The sequence below is a fragment of the Colobus angolensis genome, unplaced genomic scaffold, assembly GCF_000951035.1.
Source record: "Colobus angolensis palliatus isolate OR3802 unplaced genomic scaffold, Cang.pa_1.0 Scaffold16, whole genome shotgun sequence".
Classification (NCBI taxonomy): Eukaryota; Metazoa; Chordata; class Mammalia; order Primates; family Cercopithecidae; genus Colobus; species Colobus angolensis.
This window is the reverse complement of record NW_012114710.1, coordinates 23034284-23054886: the sequence shown is the minus strand read 5'-3', so window position 1 is coordinate 23054886 and position 20603 is coordinate 23034284. Positions and strand designations below refer to the sequence as shown.

General features: G+C 41.6%; 1 protein-coding gene across 2 annotated transcripts in view; it reads right to left on the bottom strand.

The window, feature by feature from the left end:
* Positions 1-20597, bottom strand: part of JPH1 (junctophilin 1) — an 82580-nt gene extending 61983 nt beyond the window's left edge. For both annotated transcript variants that reach the window (XM_011937176.1, XM_011937178.1), the window contains exons 1-2: positions 20176-20597; positions 14127-14886 (exon numbers count right to left, since the gene is read on the bottom strand). In XM_011937176.1, coding sequence (XP_011792566.1) covers positions 14127-14886; positions 20176-20554 — 1139 coding nt within the window. In that variant the 5' untranslated portion in view covers positions 20555-20597. The remainder of the gene's footprint in view (positions 1-14126; positions 14887-20175) is intronic.
* Positions 20598-20603: the final 6 nt, after the last annotated feature.

The window sequence follows — 20603 nt, the reverse complement described above, 5'->3', positions numbered from 1 at the left end:
CACACAACATCTCAGACTTGCCTCTGTTCCTAACCCACTACTTGCAGTCCATCAAGTCCTGCTAATTGTATCCCTTGTGTTCTGCTACCCCTGCCCTCAACCAGAGTCTTTTATCACCTCCTCCACAGACCAGGCCTCCAGTCCTGGCCCCACTTAAATTCTTTCTCCATGAAGCAGGCAGACCATCCATTCAAAGGCAGATGGCTCCTTTCTCAAACGGCTTTGAAGACTCCCCAGAGCCAAGAGTAGAAAATGCACCCTCCTTGGGGAGGGGGGAGGGATTGCATTGGGGAGTTATACCTGATATAAATGATGAATTGATGGGTGCTGACGAGTTGATGGGTGCAGCACACCAACATTGCACAAGTATACATATGTAACAAACCTGCACGTTATGCACATGTACCCTAGAACTTAAAGTATAATTAAAAAAAAAAAAAAAAGAAAATGCACCCTCCAAACCTTGGGAATTTTGTTTCCTATCATATCCCCCCAATGCACTTACCAAATTTTAGCGTGCCCAAGAATAACCTCGGAAGTCTGTAATAAATGCAAGTTTCTGGACCTCATGCAAAGAAACATTAATTCAGTACTGGGTGGAGGACTAGAGAATGTTCAGCACCCCTTGTGATCTGCTGCAGTGGGTGGACAGATCACTCCTGGAGAAAGCGTTCTTCCACTATCCAATTGTTTGCAGGAACTCACACTGTACACTTTCATTCCACTCCACCCTTGCTCAGGATCTTCCTCCTGCATGCAACACCGGCCACTGTTTGCTCCCTAACTTCCACTCATTCTCCACGTGCACAGGCTCAGCCTCATCCCTGTAAGCCCCATATGCCCTCAGTGTTCTTCCCTCTTTTGCACTGTCATCGTTTTTTTTTTATAGAATTTACCATTTTATACTGACCTTATATTTTTATGAATGTTTGGCTCACAAGATTTGTGGTTGTTGAATGAACAATGTCTGTTAAATGAAACAGTGGCCAAAAGAAGTCTATGACTAAATAATGCTGTTCCCAGACAGATCTTCTTTTATGAGCCTAAGGAGGGTACATGGGTTCGAAAAAAATTCCTGTACCAATTCTCAAAACCCAGTGGAGGGGAAGGGCTTGGGGCTCTGACGTTGTCATGTGCTTGCCATGTGAATTTTCTATGCCTCAGTTTCCTACCAACTCACAGGGTTGCCATGGGGATGAGATGAGATGACAGATGTCAAATTCACAGCAGGTAACCACTCAAGACCTTTTGGGTCTGTTTGTGTATAGCCAAAAGTTATCACCCAAATTACTCTCCTCAGACCACAAGGAGAGAACAATGTGCACCAGCACATAATACACTTAGGGGAAACCTAGTAGCATCTACATTGTTTCCCTATCTGGAAACGCTGCCAAAACATTCATTTACTGCGAATTGCTAACTTTAATGTTTCTGTACACAAATACTGCTAATAAGATCCTGCTACCACCCAAAATTGTATCTTATGGACTCTATGCAGAAATAATTTTTTAAACTTTTTAAAGAAACCACTAGCAATTTTCCCTTTTGCATTATAACATTTGTACACATATTTTGTGTGTTCTATTGATAGCATTCCTGTTATCAGATGTAAAATTACTTACTGGAAGAGATATTTTGTTTCTTAACGCAGTCCACACCTGCTATGGACCTTGAGTGTAATTGCTAAGGACTGACAGGGCTTAGGCAAGGAGGGGGACAAGGCAGAAGACATTGAGGCAAGGAGCACTGCTGGTGCGAAGAGTTCCAGGACAGTGTCTATGACGAGCTTACCCAGGATGGGTCACAGGTGTATCTCGGTAGGTCCCTCCAACCTGCAGCACCACAGCACCTGCCAGTTGCACAAAGGTACTGGGAACCTGGCAGGGTATTTGCTTTTAATGACAGGTTTTGTTTCTTATTCATCTCTGTATTCCCAGGGCCTAGTGTCATATTTGGACAGAGCTGGCACTAAATAAATGTTTGCCAAATGATGTTTCTTTTTTTTTTTTTTTTTTTTTTTTTTTTTTTTTGAGACGGAGTCTCGCTCTGTCGCGCAGGCTGGAGTGCAGTGGCCGGATCTCAGCTCACTGCAAGCTCTGCCTCCCGGGTTTACGCCATTCTCCCGCCTCAGCCTCCCGAGTAGCTGGGACTACAGGCACCCGCCACCTCGCCCGGCTAGTTTTTTGTATTTTTTAGTAGAGACGGGGTTTCACTGTGTTAGCCAGGATGGTCTCGATCTCCTGACCTCGTGATCCGCCCGTCTCGGCCTCCCAAAGTGCTGGGATTACAGGCTTGAGCCACCGCGCCCGGCCGATGTTTCTTTAGTATAATAATTTGTGAGAGTGATATTTTGTTCCAGTAGGTTGCCAAGAAAAGAAAAAAAAAAGAAAAACAGTCCAACAGAGCTTGCTCACTGGGTAGGTCCCTTGAGCACAAACCTTAGAAAGCATAACTTCACAAACTCAAGAATAGAAATTCAGATACCTGAATTGCATTGTCATAAGGCAACAAATTCCTAGTCACTTAATGTGAGAACTGCTTTACTTGTACTTCTTAAAAAGAGCTGTGTCTAGTATTACATACACAGATTTCCTCTTTCTCTGCATGTCCCGTAAGAGTCTTCTCCAGGGTTTGGCTCCAAGCTCTGCAAGCACAGCTCAAATCTCTGAGTTCCAGATACATCTTCCCCCATTATCTTTTGGGCTAGCATCTTGAAATTCAAGAAGCCAAAAATCCAAACTTATCTTCCTCCCTAAATCTGTCCCTTCCTATCCGGTATCCTTCTGAGTAAACAGTACCACCATCCATTAGTTGGCTAAGCCAGGAACTTGGAGCCACTCTGATGACTCCTTTTCCAGGCTTACCATGCTTAACTCAACCAGCCACAGGTCCTAGTGAATCTGCTTGGGAGGCTCTCATTTAATCATTTGCTTCTTTCCATCCCACTGCCACGGCTTAGCCCAACACATAGGCTGTCACTCAGATTACTAGTTAGCAGATAACTATTTTTTTATTTTTAGAGACAGGGTGTTGCTCTGTCACCCAGGCTGGAATGCAGTGGCATGATCACAGCTTACTGCAGCCTCAAACTCCTGGGCTCAAGTGATCCTCCTGCCTCAGCCTCCCAAAGTGCTGGGATTAAAGGTGTGAGCCACTGTGCCCAGCCTGTGACTATTTAATTTATCTCCAGTTTCACTGCCCCTTACTGTCCCCATTCTCTATACCACCTGCAGCCAGAGTGATCTTTCTAAAGATGATGATGTAATTCTGCCTAACACCTATCAATAGCCTTCCCCTACCCTTGGGATAATGTCCAAACTCCCCCTTACAGGTTCAAGAGACTCTGCTCATCTCTCAACACCCTACACCTAGCACTCTTTTCCAACCATACTGCACATTTTACCAGACCCCAAATACACATGGTCCGCTGTCCTTTGCATCCACCTCTATCTTCTGGAAAATACCCACACATCCTTTGGTTCTCATTCTGGATGCAGCCTGCAGACACTTGCCTCCAGCCGCAGGCTATGATCAACCCCTTCCCATGCATTACCTAAGTAATGTGCTGATCATCCAATGGATAATAACTGCTTTTTCATCTGTCTTAACCAGACTCCATGCTGAAAAGGATTAGGTCTTAATCATAATTTTACATTTCCATTGTATGTAACGGATTAATGTAACTAAGAATGATTAAGGTTGGTATTTCTCTTAAGAACTGAACTTTATAAAATGGGCCAGGCTACCATCACCCCTTCCAGGGTGTTTGAGTCTTTACAAAGTAATCTATCAGTCCACAGTTCAACTGATTTTCAAATCATTTGGGCTGAGCAGGAAGTGGGCCGGGGAGCAAGTGTCTGGGGCTGGTGAAGGAAACAAGGTGGCAGTAAGGTCCCATCATCTGAGGCTCTTCCATTCTTATCCTTGAACCCTAAATTGCTGGCTTCCATGGGCTTAACATGTCAAAACATGTTCCCCACGTGTATCTCAAATGTTTCCCTAATGGATGGAGGGTTTGAAATCTTGAAATAATAATTCAAAAAAGTTCCCACACCAATTTGAAAAATGGCATTGATAGGGATTTCTAGATCAAGCAACTGAGATCAAAATTCTATTGATTCAATACAGTAAAAGTCACCAAAATTTTTACCATATTTGAGTTTAAAAATTAACAAAACCATAATAAAATTGTTTGTTAATCTTTGACAATCTATTGTATTAAAAGTGCTAGAAAGTGAATTAATGTATTTTACTTGGCTTAAATAACTTTCTTTTGGCCCACATGGAAGTCCTAAGAAGATTGACTTCAAAGAATTGTACTATTTGGGAGCCAATCTTGATTCCTTACATATTAATTAAATTTTTGTGAAAGCAGCTTATTTTTAATTTAGCATATTATACAAACGTGAAACAGCAACTAAACAGAAAGGTGAAATTATTAAAAGCTGATTTGACTTTTTTCTCAAGAGGCTGTTGTACTAAAGCTGAATGACTTACATAAATACCTTTGGCATTTGTTGGATCCTGTTCCTAAACACAATGTTCATATTTCATCTATAATAAGAAAAGCATCTCAAAGATTTGCAAGGCACTAGTCTTGCAAGCGTCCAGTTTGGTGTCTTGAGTAAAGTGAGATTGGCAGAGTCAGCTTAATCCATAATGGAAAGTTGTGAGCAGGGTGCTTCGGCTGCCTGGCAGCTGCTGCCTGGAAAAGTCTACCAGCTATGGCAGCGTGCAGGCAGAACTCTGCCACTTGCTTAAAAACAGAGTTTCTCCAGGTCAAAGCTGAAACTCACACAAAGCATACAGGATAAAATATGAATGCAATTCCATTTTGGGGGGCTTTCTGGAAAACATAGGAGTAGGGTTGTTTTCATTACAAATGACGCTATACTAAAAAGAAATTGCTGCTTTAACTCTTCATATTTGTACTATTGAGAAAGGGTCATATTTCAGGGCTAAATGAGCTGGAATCTGTTGAAGTTTGTACTATTTAAGCAAGCTCAGGCTTCTACAGTTAAAACAGGGTCAACATGTGTCCCCAAAACCTGGCTTATTGTCATCCTGAAATTTTAGTTTTCCCTTCCAGACTTCAGTGCCAGCTTTCAAGTAGGTCTCTGCAGAACTGAATATTGCCTCGTATCCCATTCATACCCTATAGAGTCTCTTCTCCTTGCCCTCCCTGTTTAATCAAAATGGAAGTCCATGTCTACACAATTCGAGTTTTTAAAATCATGTTTTTAATGGTTTAAAAGTCTGGAGAACTGTGTGACCTTCCCATTTATTTTGGCCTAAGACTAATTTTCATTATATTTGTATTCTCTTGAACCTACTTATCAGTCACTAAAACACACGTCCATCTCAATGCCTCCGAGTGTCTGAATGGGCCTGGACTTGGGAAAGCTGGAGAAAGTTTTTTTTTTTTTAAAGAAAGATCTTTAGAAACGAGATATCCTAAGGAGGTTTTACAAGGCTGTCACAACACAAAGTGTTCCATGTTATGCATAATGACCTGTTGCATGGTGAGTGATATGACATCAGAGCTGAAGGAAAGGAACTGGCCAGAGGAATTTCTCTGTGCTCCCAAGTCACACCTTTCAGTGCTATTATAATTGAGCCTAACCCCTTGCTTGAGGGGGAGCGGTGGGCAGGACAGAGCTGGTACTACGTCATCTTTCTGGTTTCAGCTGTTCCCTCAGCGCGTGTACACAGAGAGAATTCTAAATGATTGCTCCTGGGCCCCTTGATATGGACAACCATGTCTTTCTTTAAAGAGCCCAGAAAAAATGTGAGGAAGTTAGACTAGGCACCCCCCTTTCTCCCATGGGAAATGGACATTCTTTGATAAAGAAGAGAAACGTATTTGAAAACTATATGTTCTTCTAGGAGCAGATTCCAGAAGTTTGGTTGAAACACCCAGACTCTGAGGTTCAGAGTCTGGGTGTTTCAACCCAATGTATAAAGGATAACAATATAAAATATAAAAGGATGATGGTGATCTACACTAACTTTTTTTTTTTGAGACCTCACTCTGTTGCTCAGGCTGGAGTGCAATGGCGTGATCTCTGCTCACTGCAGCCTCTGCCTCCCAGGTTCAAGCGATTCTCCTGCCTCAGCCTCCCAAATAGCTGGGATTACACCACTATGCCCAGCTAATTTTTGTAATTTTAGTAGAGACGGGGTTTTGCCATTTTGGCCAGGCTGGTCTCGAACTCCTGACCTCAAGGGATCTGCCCGCCTCGGCCTCCCAAAGTGCTGTGATTAGGGATGTGAGCCACCACGCCTGGCCTACACTAATATACTTAATATAAAGGTAAGACCTTCATTATCCTGTGTTATCTTCAGAATAGTACCTTGGGCATACGTTGATATAAATGCATATGCCATTTCCTTGCTCACTTTTCAGTCTTAAAAAAATAAAATTGCCTGCTGGCTTCACACAGATCTGGTGCTGAAAATGGGCTGAGTTCTGATACATGCTCATGTCTGCACACAGGTGGTCAAACTCGGTAGATTTAACTCTCTTCCTTTGATTATCCCCATTCCTGCTTCCCAATCCTTCCTTCCCTTCCTGTTTTCTTTCTCACTTCATCTTTACCTCCATTCCAGTTTGGCTCCTTGGTCTTCTATCAACTTTCATTTGTGAAAATAGTACTTCTAGGATTGTAACATTTTCCTAAATAACAACTGCTATGTGTGGCTTATAGTTTACAAAGACCCATGATACCCACTCTTCCATTCAATTCTCAAAACAACCCTGCCATGAAGGGTAAGGTAATAATTGCTCCCTGTTCACCATAACTTTTCTGAACCTCAGAGTCTGGGTGTTTCAACCAAGCTTCTGGAATGTGCTCCTAGAAGCACTGGTTACAACAGTTGCAAAGAGTGACAGGCAGTCAAGGTGCAGATATGGAAGAACACAGGTAGTAGAACTAAAGAAAATAACCAATGCTTTCCTTAGCAATAAATGCCCACATTTTTAGGTGATTTTGTCCTAAAATTTCTTTAACTATTTAACAATCTATTCATTAAAATGACTCAGAAGGCATCAGAAGGATTTCCCCTTTCTGTAAAAATCACTTGTGATAATTACTGAAAATTAACCACAGCACCAGAAGAAAAAAAAATCCATAGAAAAGGTGATCTAAACTTTCTGTTTAAAAATATAACATAACCACTATCATTACAGTACAGACATAAAGATAGCTTATAAACAGCTTTGACTTGCAAAAGATCCCTTTGTTGAGGATAATTTAAGAATTTCAAAGACCTGGCCCTTTATAATAACTTAGCAGAGAATGGGCTTTCTTTTTTTTGATATTGGTAATAGTCAGTTTAATTTGGATCCAAAATGTGCATTGACTCATAGTTGACTTTGGGTTTTAATTACTTATGATTGAAATGTGAATCAAGTCAAGTGATCTTGTGAATAACTGTTCTATCCCAGCCAACTTTATGTGTTAAATTAAATGATTTTCTTTAAGTCTAAGAAAAATGATGCCCAAACAAGAAAAATCCCGCCCCCCCTCCCCCAAAAAAAGCTCCTGCATTCTGGCATATTACATGTTTTGGTGCTGTCAAATATGGAAGCTAAGCCAACTTCGCTTCCTGGAGTTTCCACATCTGGAAGGGAATCTCTCATATGTATCACTGACCAGCTCAATACTTACAAAGAATGGAGGTAACAGTTTGGCTCAACCTGATGCTCTTGTTCCCTGGTTATGTCCTGTAACAATGTTGACCTAATTAAGGAAAAGGGTACCTGTAGCACACACTTGGCATTTTCTGCACTCCTTGACTATTGTCAGATTATAGCATGAATTATGAGAGCTAAGTTTCCATCCTTAAAATGTGGTTTTGCCCAGCAAAACAAAATTAGGAGCACTGGCAGTGGTCATACCCTAAGTCGTGAGAATTTAATTAATTCATTCACCGAATATTTACTAGAGCACTTACTAACGTGTCTTGATCTAAGCTCACTGCTGGGTGTACAAAAGTGAGCAAAGCTGACTTCAGAGTCAGCCGATCCTTCCCAATCTAGTTGGGGTGACAGATATTCAACAAATACCCTGAAATTAATATCAATTTAGACTAATGGGGGGGATTTTAGACTAGAAGTGGGCTAAGAGGAAGTGGGGTTGAGGAAAACTTCCACTACGAAGGGACCTAGACTTAAAGCAGAGTGAGGACCCAGCAGCCTGAGGAGCCAGCCAGAGGGAGCAGGGACAGGGGCTGAGACCTTCTTTCCAACAGAAAGCAAGCTGGCATGGTTGAACCATTCTGAGTATGCGGGAGGAGGGGAGATCTGCGTGAAAATGCAATATATCCTTTTTTTATGCAAACGTATGGGGAATGGCTTTTAAAAAATCCTACAGGGAAAGTATGTATCATTTTTATATTTAAGTCCAAAACTGGCACACATGGCATCCAACCTTAGTTCTGGGCTGAACAGGGAGCAAAAGAGACTCCCTCCTAAGATTACATGTCTAGGTAGCCCCGATCATCACCTGAAGTGCCAGTAATGATCAGGGAGAGGTTGGCAAAAGGAGCAGCAGAGTCCCATGTGACTGGCCACCTATCCCCATCACTGACACTTCCTGGTAGTACGGGGAGCCTGCAGAGCTGAGTACCAATGAGCTTCACTAGCTTAAGTGAGGCTGGTCAGAGTTAGTCAAATTTTGCAAAATGGAGCAGTTACCTATTAACTTGCTAACCTCCTCACTTTATAGTATTTCTTCTTATCTGTCTAATATAACAAAGCCAGTACAAGCAAAGGCTTGTGGTTCTCAATTGCTTGAGGCCAGCTCTCTCCCACTCCTCCTACATCTTCTATCTTCTTGCAAGATAATTATTTCTTCTAATATTCAGATCACACCAAGCTCTGTTTCTGTCCACACCTCTTCCTAAGTGATCTGTTCATTTCTACAGAAGTGGAGTTCTCTAAGGGTCACTTCTTACTTGCTTTCTCAACCAAATGTCTTACCTTAACATTCTTTCTTTAAGTATTTTTCTCAAGGAGTAGTGACATCTTCGAACATCTCATTTAAGGAATTATTGGAGATAAGAGTTGATGGAGTAAAAATTGGCGAAATGAGAAATATAGTTGAAATGAGAAATACAGTTAAAATGACAGGAACAGCTGAAGGAATTAAGGAGGCAAAAGCTAAGGGAATGAAAACTGAATGCCTAAGAAATAGAGCGCAAACAACAGGGACAGTGGGATGATCTCGGGCAGAGCCTCAGTCCCTGCCTCTGAATGTGAGGGACTTGGACTAGATATTCTCTCTTGCCCTTTCCAGATCTGAAATTGGGGGACTTCTGTCCCCTCTACCAAAACAGATTCTGCTTATTACAGTTTCTAGAAAGTAAATTCGCATATTGGGGGATCCAATTCTAAGTTATAAGGCTCTAGCTATGGTTTAGGGCTCTAAAACAGCACTCCAGTTACTCAAAAGGGTCTGGTTGGCCAAGTTACCACCAAGGGTGCACAAAGGGAAGACCATGGAGCCTGGGCTTAGGAACTGGCTCCACTCTCCCCAGTTCTAACATCTATCTGTCAGAGTAGCACCTTCATCTAAGAACAGAGCAGTTGGGATCCAGAACTAGAGGTGGTATGTCAGCTACTGGCATGGAGCGGTCTCAGTAGCTGCTAGGTATACTCATTTCTTGAGATATTTAGAGTTGCTCTTCCACCTTTTGAACATTTCTTAAAAAAAAAATGTTGACACTCTTTCTCAATCCCAGATGATGATTTGTACCCTCAGTACTAAGAAAAAAGGGAAATAAAATATTGTAAATCTTATAAACACAGTACCTTTTGGAGCAGAACAGAGGCCTAAAAATAAGTTCCAGGAGTCAGTAAATTATAAGTATCCCTTATGGTCTTGACTCTAAGTGTTAACCCGCTGGAATCCATTAAATACTCTATATCTACTATGTGACATCTACTATTTACTGTTATGTCATCCCCATAGTTCTTGATCTGTTGGAATTATACAGGGGCCCATAATAAGCCTTCTGAAACAAGCCTCCTGTATGTGTTTACTGTGGAGCAACACAACTCCCTCTTCAGAGAAAGCAAAGGTCCACAGATCCACCAGGCTTTCAGGAATCTTTGGGCCAAAGATGGTAGGTTCTGTGTCTCCTGTAGACATTATTGGAGAATATAATTGTTTTCCCTTAGAGTCAACTTGAACCTTTGCTTCAAGATAAAATAGGATGATGGTAGGCCGGGCGCGGTGGCTCAAGCCTGTAATCCCAGCACTTTGGGAGGCCGAGACGGGCGGATCACGAGGTCAGGAGATCGAGACCATCCCGGCTAACACGGTGAAACCCTGTCTCTACTAAAAATACAAAAAACTAGCCGGGCGAGGTGGCGGGCGCCTGTAGTCCCAGCTACTCCGGAGGCTGAGGCAGGAGAATGGTGTTAACCCGGGAGGCGGAGCTTGCAGTGCGCTGAGATCCGGCCACCGCACTCCAGCCCGGGTGACAGAGCAAGACTCTGCCTCAAAAAAAAAATAGGATGATGGTACAAGGGTGCGTCCATTTCCCTGGGACTTAAATAATAAATAAAAGTCCCTAAAGCATAAGAAATAACATAAATGAAATGAAAACATTACAGGGAGTGTTGGGATCTTGGAGACAGCCTCAGTCCCTGCCTCTGAATGTGAGGGGCTTGGATGAGATGCTCTCTCTTGGCCTTTCCAGATCTGAAACTGGGGGCCTTCAGTCTTCTCTACCAAGCCATCCTTCCACCTCAGTCTCCTGAGTAGCAGGGACTATGGGCATACGCCACCATACCCAGCTAATTTTCTTATTTTTTGTAGAGATGTGGTCTCACTATGTTGCTGAGAATAGTGATTTACACCAACTGGGTGGACAAACTGAATAGTTGATAACTATTCATTGATCATCTCCTTTTGTTGCTAATGATGAACTGTGACTTCAACAGCAGCAGCTGCCAAGAGACTTAGTTTCTAGTTTTTCTTCTGTCTGCACTGGGCTAGGTGGGAAGAGTGTCCTCTTATGTTCTTAAATTTTCAGTAGTTTTAAAAACAAAAACATTGATAACAGCAACCACAGAGGGGTCATATAGATGTTCTGTACAGATACTGTGTAGATATTCTGGCATTAGAAAGAGCCATGGTTAATGACAATAACGTAGCTAAAAGTCCTATCCCCCAGGCAGCAAATCTTTAAAGAATCTTTTCTTATTTTTAAGGGTTTTAAAAGACTGTAGGACTCTAAAATCAGAGCTATTATAAGGGAAATGTCATTCCTTTAACTGCTTTCTCCAAAAACAAGTTACAAAGCTCTAATTGGAAGTATTCATTGTATAATAGTAAGGTATCTGGGAAAATGACTAAAACAATGAAGGTAAGTAAAATATAGAAGGTTAATTGAATATTTTTAAGCTGTTGATTGTGTCATCCGAACAGTGTTTATTGTGGTAAGAACACTAACATGAGACCTACCTTCTTAACAAATTCTTTTTTTGTTTTTTTTTTTTTGAGACAGGGTCTTGCTGTGACACTTAGACTGGAGTGCAGTGACACAATCACGGCTCACTGCAGTCTCGACCTCTGGGGCTCAAGTAATCCTCTCACCTCAATCTCCCAAGTAGCTAGGACTACAGGTGTGCACCACCATGTCCGGCTAATTTTCTTATTTTTTGTAGAGATGGGGGTCTCACTATGTTGCAGAGATTGGTCTTGAACTCCTGGGCTTGAGAGATCCTTCTGACTCAGCATCCCAAGGTGCTAGTATTATAGGCATGTACCACAGCACCTGGCCTTGACAAAGTCTTAAATGCAAAATACAGTATTGTTAAGTATAGGCACAATGTTGTAGTGCAGATCTTTACAACTTACTCATCTTGAGTAACTGAAACTTTGTATCCGTTGAATAGCAGCCCTCCATTTTCCCTACCCTACAATCCCTGACAACTACCACTTCACTCTACGTTTCTACGAGTTTGACCATTTTAGATAAAGTCAGGTCACTGCAGTATTTGATTAAGTGAGACCATGCAGTATTTGTTTTTCTGTGACTGGCCTCTTTCATTTGCATAATGAATTAAGCATTTTAAACATAGCTAAGTGAAATCTTTATGAAGTAACTAACTGGCTAAAAGTGTAAGGTCTTAAACTAAAGATCTCTTGATTATAACTACATAATACGGTATTCCCAAATGAAGTAATACTACCCCCAAAAGACTTTCAACAGAGAGAACATGGCTAGGACTTGGGTGAGAGTTTTATGATACTAGCATAATCAGAGATCATCTCTGCATTGCTAGTCACTTTCTGTTATACGAACCCCTCCAATGGAAACTAACCACAAGTTGTTTGTTAAAGTGTTCTGCACAGGTTCACTTTTCACCTGCCAAGACTGATCTACCTTTAGCATATCACTAACTTGTAATGAGAAAACAACATGGAAGAATCCAAGTGTGCATTTAAAATTAGAGGTTAGGGCCTAACAACATGTATATCACTAGGTCTAAAAGTAAGCCAGCAAGATTAGATGTGCTGAGTATCTGATCCATAAGCAAACTGAAAAGCAAAGTAGATCCAAAACAGTGATCTGAAGTAAAAGATGCCTGGTAGAGAAGACAGGAGAGAGAGACACTTCATGAAAGTTTGTGCTGATCAACAAAAAATATTAGCTTTGAAATGAAATTAGTTTGGGATAAAGATGAAAATCTTGAAGCCTTTTAACATAATATATAATATTATTTCTAAAAATAATGCAAAAAATGCAACCTTATTTAGTAGCCCTACTTATTTTTTAAGTACGGGCATTTAAAAAAAAAGAACTCTAGAAGTACTAAGTTGAACCACATGATGCCACATTTTTTTTTTTTTTTTTTTTGGTGGAGCCATAATGAAATTTCCACTGTTCGAACTTTTTAATGTACAAAAAAAGGGAGGTTCATTAATTCAATGCCAATAACAAAAACTTGAAGACATGCTAACATTTTGTGGTTTCAAAAGGGCGTTTACTTCTGTGGAAGAGTGTTATTGAAGCAGAAACAGGATTTTTAACATTCTATGCTAAATTTATGCTTCAAGTCTTACAAAGCTGTGGCTAGTCAGTACCCACTTAAATAAGACTAAAAATAAAATTTTCCATTTATAAACAAATCTTTTTCTTTTCGTCTCACCTATAATATCCTTCCCTAACAGAACTTTATTCCCCATATATTTCTCCATCCCTCTTGCTGGATCCCTGAAACCAGCTATTAATGGTAAAACTTCAAGCAGTTAGTCCTTCTGTGCCCACACATACACCCCACTTGTCAATCTATTATTCACCGGTTTTCTCCTACTCACTCTGGCCCTTCTCTACTGCTCTTCTTTCTTCCAACCTTGGCACATTGAGAGTCCCATCTGTCCGTGTCAGGTTGTCAGGTTCTCTCCACCCCTTTCCTTTTAATACACCAGTGACCTAATCTCTTCTGCAGAGAATGTGGCGATTCTCGTAGGTCTCTTTGCCTTTCCCATATAGCTGTTGTTTTAAACAATGCATGCCAGATTTTGTCATGTTATTTTCCACTTTTGCCATATGTAGATTTTGGTGGCTGTCTCAAAACCAATTTTACCCATAAGACTTCATAAACAGAATCTGAATTGTATAAGCTAGGCTTAGTGTACCTACCTCCAATGTAAATATCAGAATAAAGGTACACATCTATACTAAGTATGTTTCTACGTGGATTGCTATTTTCTTTTGGCACACAAAACACAATGTTTTCTATGGCAGCATTTCAGAGGTCCTTCTTAAAACAAGGGGAAAAAAAAAAGAAAAGAAAACAGCAACTTCCCGGGCTCAGGAAGATGAGCACAGGGTCTCAGTGAACTCTCTCACGCTGTTTAATATGAGGGAAGTAATTTAGAATGGGAAGGGGAGCTCAAAGTGCCTTCAGCATTTTTTGACGATGGGAAGTTTCAGAACAGTGCAGGTACATTTCTGACTTTGACTCTACTGAGGGTAATCATTTTCCACCTTTGATGTTTTAGCAGTTGTAGAACGCATTTAGCAATGTCACCGGCAGACAAGCATAATATTTGATACTCCATTGTTCTGACCAACCCAGCAAAACCAACCACCCTGCATTTACTTACCTTGAATTTGCTATTTCCACTTTGGTTCTCGCCATGGCAGCTGCCCTTTGGGCGCCTTCAATTGCTCTGTCCACCTTCTCCCTAGTTTTTGTATGTCTTATTGGTATAAGCTGCTTCCTTATCCCACGAACCAGAATATTATTTTTGTATTTTCCCTCTTCTTTGGAGCCGTCAGGAAACACGGTACAGCCATATCCATGCCTCTTGTTATTTGCCCACTCCCCTTCATACTTCATGCCATTGGAGCGCTCGCTAACGCCGAAGCCGTTGCGCTTGTCGTTCTTCCACTCGCCCATGTAGGTTTCCGTGGTGGTGGCGTCCACGTGGTCTTCCACCGGGCAAAAATCACAATCTACATCGCCGAAGCTGATCGTGGAGTTGGCATCACTGGAACTAATTCTGCTCATGGCCGCGTCGCTGCGGACAGAGCTGCGCTTGCTCGAGATGGAAGACTTTGATTCGGATTTGCGAAGTTTCATGCTTCCGAGAAGTGAGCCCCTCCGGAAAAGGCCGCCCTTCTTCTTGCCCGCTAGCTCAGCGTCTGCGTGGAAGTTGAGCACGAAACCACCGCGCGTACCAGCCGGGCTGTCGGCGGCGGCCGCGGCGTCGTGGAGCACGCTGCCATTGCTCTGCTCGCTGCGCAGCGAGGCCAGCGAGGTGCGCAGCGGCGAGCGTATCACCGTGGCCATGCCGTAGGGCACGCTCTGGCGCACTCCGTAGCCATGCCGCATACCTCCGGCCCACTGGCCCTGGTAGGTACCTTGGAGAGACCGCAAGAAAGCACTGTGAGTCGGCGGCAGAAGCTGTGCAATCACCTGCACCATCCAGCGCACACTGGCGCAGGCCTGCCCAAGGTCAAATCTGACCATTTCCAAGTCAACCCTGGAGGATACTTTGCATCCACTTGTGAATCCCCGCCCTGTAATTTTAGGTGTAAGGTTTTAATGTCATTGTACAGAATTTTCCAGTAGTCAGATAATTTTTGCTTTTCATTAAAAAATTTATGTAAGTATTTCAGAGGAAAACCACTACTTTCTAATACAAAAAGTGAACACTGGAAAACAACATTCTCCTCTGAAATTAATGCATCAAAAATTCCTTTTAGGAAGGAGGCAAGGAAACAGGAGAATAGGAAATGAATTCTATTTGTACATTTTATTCTAATATTACTAATTTAGTTGGAAAACTCTAAAAAATGACTTTTAGGTCTATGTCAGTATAACATTCCAAAAAGCACACAGGCTTAAATCTGAATACTTGGGACACAGTCATCAAATGAACGTCTTAAATTTTCTGCTACATTCAGCATCTCTTTTTTTAGTGTAGAGAAAACTGTTGAATATTCAGGATTATCATTTGAATTTGGGTGAATCTTTTTGAGCTAAGAGTGAATTGACAACCACAATGTATATTATGAATACAGTGAACTATTACGAAAAAAATGAGCAATTTAACATTTTTGTGCTTCTAAGTGAAAAGGTCAAAGCTTTGTGCTATGTCATTTGCCAAATCTCTGCATCCTCTATGGATTTCCCTAGCTGCCACTGCATTGTAAACCACACCATACTAGAAGCACCCTGAGGGCAGGAATTGCTTCATACGAGAACACAAAATTCTCACGTGTCCTGTGGTCTGTGTTTGTGGACAGAGGGTGTTTGATGACTATGTTGACTGTAAAAAGCTATGGTGGCTAAAAGGTATACCCTTTACCCTTGGAGAAACTGATGTAAGGCCAGATGAAATCTTACTGTTACCATTTTGGACTTCATCTCAGAGAAAAGGTATATTTGACACTATCTATTACAATGTTGATACCAGATCATTCTGTCAACAAATATTATGCTTTTTCAGGATAATCTGTCATCTAAAGCATTTGTAGTGAATTTTTTGCTACTAAATAAATAACCAAAGACATTAAAAAATAACCTGGTACAGGTTTTAAAATAATCTTAGGAGGAAATGAATGTTAAATTAGGGAATTTAGAAGTTTCTTTTTAAAATCAAGGCCATTTCCTTTAATTAAGGGTAAATTTTAATTTACAGTATCCCTCAAAAGAAGCTATCTGGAAAATTTTAAATGTAATTACTTCTGTGTTATTCATAACAATTCACAATGTCATAGAAAACAAATAATGATTAGTCTGTCTTGACCTCTTTCCATTTCTGATTATATAGGTCTACCCTGCAGTCACTTTGCATTTTATATTGCCATGTACAGATTTCTATTGCATGGCATATATTCATTTTTAAAACACTGAGCAAAAATGCTAGTGGTTTTATATAACTGTGTTGAACAATGGCTGATTATTTCATTGCACTTAAAAGTTAAAACCATAACAACTCCCAAGTCAACAGTTTTGACCAATTTCAAGACTACCTTCTCTTTTTGTTCATTCTGACATAGGTGACATAGGCAATAGTAGATATACAATGAAATACTAAGTGGGTCTGGTACTCTAACTGTCATATTCTGGGTAGATGTGAAGTCTTTTTAACCTGACATCTATGAACTTCTGAGGAGGTGGGTGGCTCATAGTTTTCTCCGAAAGATTAACCCAAGAGGATAAGATAGTCATGTAAAACATTTCAGGCTAAGAAGATTCCTATTGAATATTGGCCATCTCCAAATACTGCCATCTCAACAGGAACGGGAATGGAATTCTTAGGAAATTTTGACTTTGACTTTTCCTTTGCCTAGACGGGTAAAATTTAAATTCTAGGATGAAAGTTTCACAATCTGGCTTGAACATACTAAAATAAACCACCTTATTTTTAATATTTTGTTGGTTAAAAGCGGTAATCATATCCTCCTAACTTTTGTCTAGAGTGACAAGTTAATTTTGCTAGAACAATTTGCAGAGATGTTATTTGATATCAATAAGTATCTACACTTTTAAAATACAACCATACCATCTTGGTAAATGTTTAACACTGATGGAAAATTAACAGCTAGTTTCCTTAAACTGTTATCTTCAAAAATAAGACTAGTACAGTATTTAGAATTTCCAAAAAAGTATGGCTTGAAAATCCAAGCTGTTTAAGGCAACAGCAATAATTAGAAAGTTTAAGTCTCTGCTTAACTGTCAAACAGGGAATGGGGGACAAGAGCATTGGCCACATTCCTCTCCCATTTTGTTAAATCACAGTATATGAAAGAATTCCTCCACAGAATTGCTAGAAACCAATTTACAGTCAAACTGTTAGCAGTTCATCTGAAATTTAAAATAGGTTTAGTTTAGTCAATGAACCTAGAAAAAAAAAAGGGCTTATTTCTTTATGAAGCAGGTGGGTTCCAACTTCTCCCTGCTGCTCAAATAAAGTTCTAAATAGTTCCTCTTGATTCCTAAAATGTAGATGCGTATTTCACAAGTATAAAAATTACTTTTACCAGTTTTAAACTGTGTTCATTTGGGAGCTAATTTTTAAGATTTAGTCATTTTAACTACACAATCTTGTAGTGGAAGGCATCCAGTTTAGGAGTTTCAGTCAAATTTGCACTGCACTATGCCAAACTTTAGTTTATATGCTCCGAATGGGTATGTGCAAGTATGCATCTAGTTAACAAAACATTATGTTTTCCCAGAAATTTTCAATAGTTTTACGGCAAGTGAAAAAACAGAGTACAGATCAGAATTAGCACAAAAAATTCTGGGCACCTAGACTTGGATTTCATGAGTATGAGACTAACGTATTGTTAATATTCAGGGGGTTTCTATTTCAGCAACACATCATACACAAATCACTAATAAAATAAGTGATACTTCTCACATGGAATTACTGCTTCCTTCCTCCTCCAGTTTAATGTCACCACAAAAAAACACGGAATCAGATTTTCCCTGAATCTGATACAGGGTGTACAGGGATGGACATGTGGCGACGGGGAGAGTGGAGACAAAAACAAGCTAACTCCTTAGTGAGAACAGCAGAAAACAAGCTAATTTTTTAGTGATATTCCTATTTTGGCCAAAACCTTTGTATGAAATAAGCTAAAGCAATACACTTGCTTTAGACTCCGCTTTTATGATTGAGGACTTTCTAATGAAATAAAGTTACATATGAGACAGCAGAAAATCCATTAGCACAGAGTAGACATTCAGCCGTGATTTTTAAGGTTTTTCTTCCGAACTGTAGCATATTAGATTTTTTTTGGTAGAAGAAGAAAACCACAGTACCACCTAGCATGATGCCAAGTTTTAAGTTTTTTTTTTTTTTAAGTTTATTTTAAAACTGAAGGCAGATTATTCATAAAATCATTCTGGAGACTTATTTGGGCTTCTACGACATGTACACAGACAACCTCTACTGTGCTATATATATTTTGATTACTAGGTATAATGAATACTCTAAACCAAGAGTGTGTTTAATGAATAGCATCTTTAAAAGGAGACTATTTTCAACTTTCCAAAACTGAAGAGAACCATCCCTGGCCTTCTTAAAAGATTATAAAACAATGCACACATTTAAAAAAATAAATTTTGCCTTCTACTTTTGAGCATGGAATTTAGTTATACAGTAGAGCTGGGGCCTCCAACAAAATCCAGTTACCAACTAACATATTTATAGCGCTGTCAACCAGATACTTTATGCCCATTCAGAACATTTAAGGGTCCTAATTAACTACTGTGAAACTCGGTACTCAGCCCCATAGAAAAGTATTAGAGAACGTTTTTTTCTTTTAATCCACGAGAACCATACGCTTAATTTATACTGTAGGATGAAAAGATGTCCTTTTTAGCAAGTTCTACCATTCTGCCATTTTGCATTTGAAACATGGCCCAAGTGTTCTGACTAAGTGAAGTGTACATATTGTGTAAGCTTTTATATAAGCAATGGTATAAATGGGGTTGCAGTGGGCTGGAGAAACTTTCAATTACATCCCTTTACTATCCTCCAACTCTGAGCTGCTTAATTCCAAAAAGTGATGTCGCCTCCTACAACCCTGTTCAACTAAATATGATTATGTTGATCAGGAAATGCACTTTGCTAAAGCATAAGCTATTCATGAATATCTTTCTCAGCATATTACACAAGGAGATTCATCAAGTTTTGACACCTGTTTCAGTAATGTATACTTTTCCTAATAAAAGAGGAACTTCTGTCCTGGTATATACACAATCCCTTTGGCAAATATTGTTAAATCTTAAAAGAAGGGTGATCTTTGTTCACAGCCAGGCATACTGCTTAGGTCATACATAATGCAAATTTTTGTTTCAGTATTGCCATTCTCAGGAGTAAAGTAGCTGCTAACTTAGCAGCTATAGGAACACACCTGCCAATTGTATTTTTTTCAATGTAGACTTCATTGCCCATTTCTAAAATATCTTCCTAGTAATTTGTCCAAGATCTCCAGGTCAGCAAAGACTGCTACTCTTTTAAGACCAATATTTTAAGGAATGGAATGAAAACTAGGAACTCACACACTCTGAACCCCACCTGCATCAGGTGGCCTTTCTGCTCCCATAACTCGGACGTTTCCAAATGCACCCCCAAGTAAGGTACAATTCCCCAACATTCTAGTTACGGGGTTCTGGCTTCTATCTTTAGGCTACTAGAGGACCAGAAGCGAAATACGACTCCACGTGAAACCAATCCGGGGAGCGGTCAGCACGGACCTCCAGCCTCACCCGCTCAGGGTGTTCGCTCTAACTCCACGGGAGTGGCGATTTCAAACCCAGCCGGGAGAGGGAGGGATCAGGAACGTAATGTGACGGGCTCAAGTGACAGCGTCCTCTCTCCAGCCCAACCCTCCCGGGCGACGCTCCCTCCCGGTGGCAGCGCAGCGCTGGCGCCGGCCAGGTACATTCACGCCTAGCTCCCCTGAGTGTGGACACACGGTCCGCTCCAAGAACGGGGTCAGATCCAGCCCTTGCGCCCCAGTCCGGCCCCAGCGCCTCCTCTGGGAAGGGCGGGCGCAGGCGGGAGGCGCCCCCAGGTGTTTTGGCGGGTTTCCGGACACGTGCGCCCGGCGTCCTCCCCACTTCCCCACAGCCAGGGCAGAGCCCACCGCACCAGCTCGTGGAGGAGCCGAGCCGCCCGCTACGCCGCTCACCTCCGTCCCCGTAGGTCTCCACGCCGTACCCGTCTTGCAGCCCGTTACTCCAGGTACCCTCGTAGCGAGCGGGGGTGCACAGGCTCTGCCGGACCCCGTAGCGCCCCTTGAAACCATGTGACCACTCCCCCCGGTACATCCACTTGCCCTTCGTCTCCACCCCCAGCCCGTGCCGCTTGCCCTGCGCCCAGTAGCCCTGGTAGGTATTGCCGCTGGGCCAGGTGTAGCCTCCGACCACCTCGAAGCCGTGCGACCAGGAGCCCGAGTACTCGCCCTGGCCTTTGGGCCCCGTGCAGATGCCATGCCCGTGCGCCTTGCCCTCCTCCCAGCCGCCGCAGTAGGTGCCGCCATCGTCGAAGTCGAACCTTCCGCCCGTCATTCGGGGGGCAGCCCCGGCGCGCTCCCCGCAGGGGCACGGACGCGGGCAG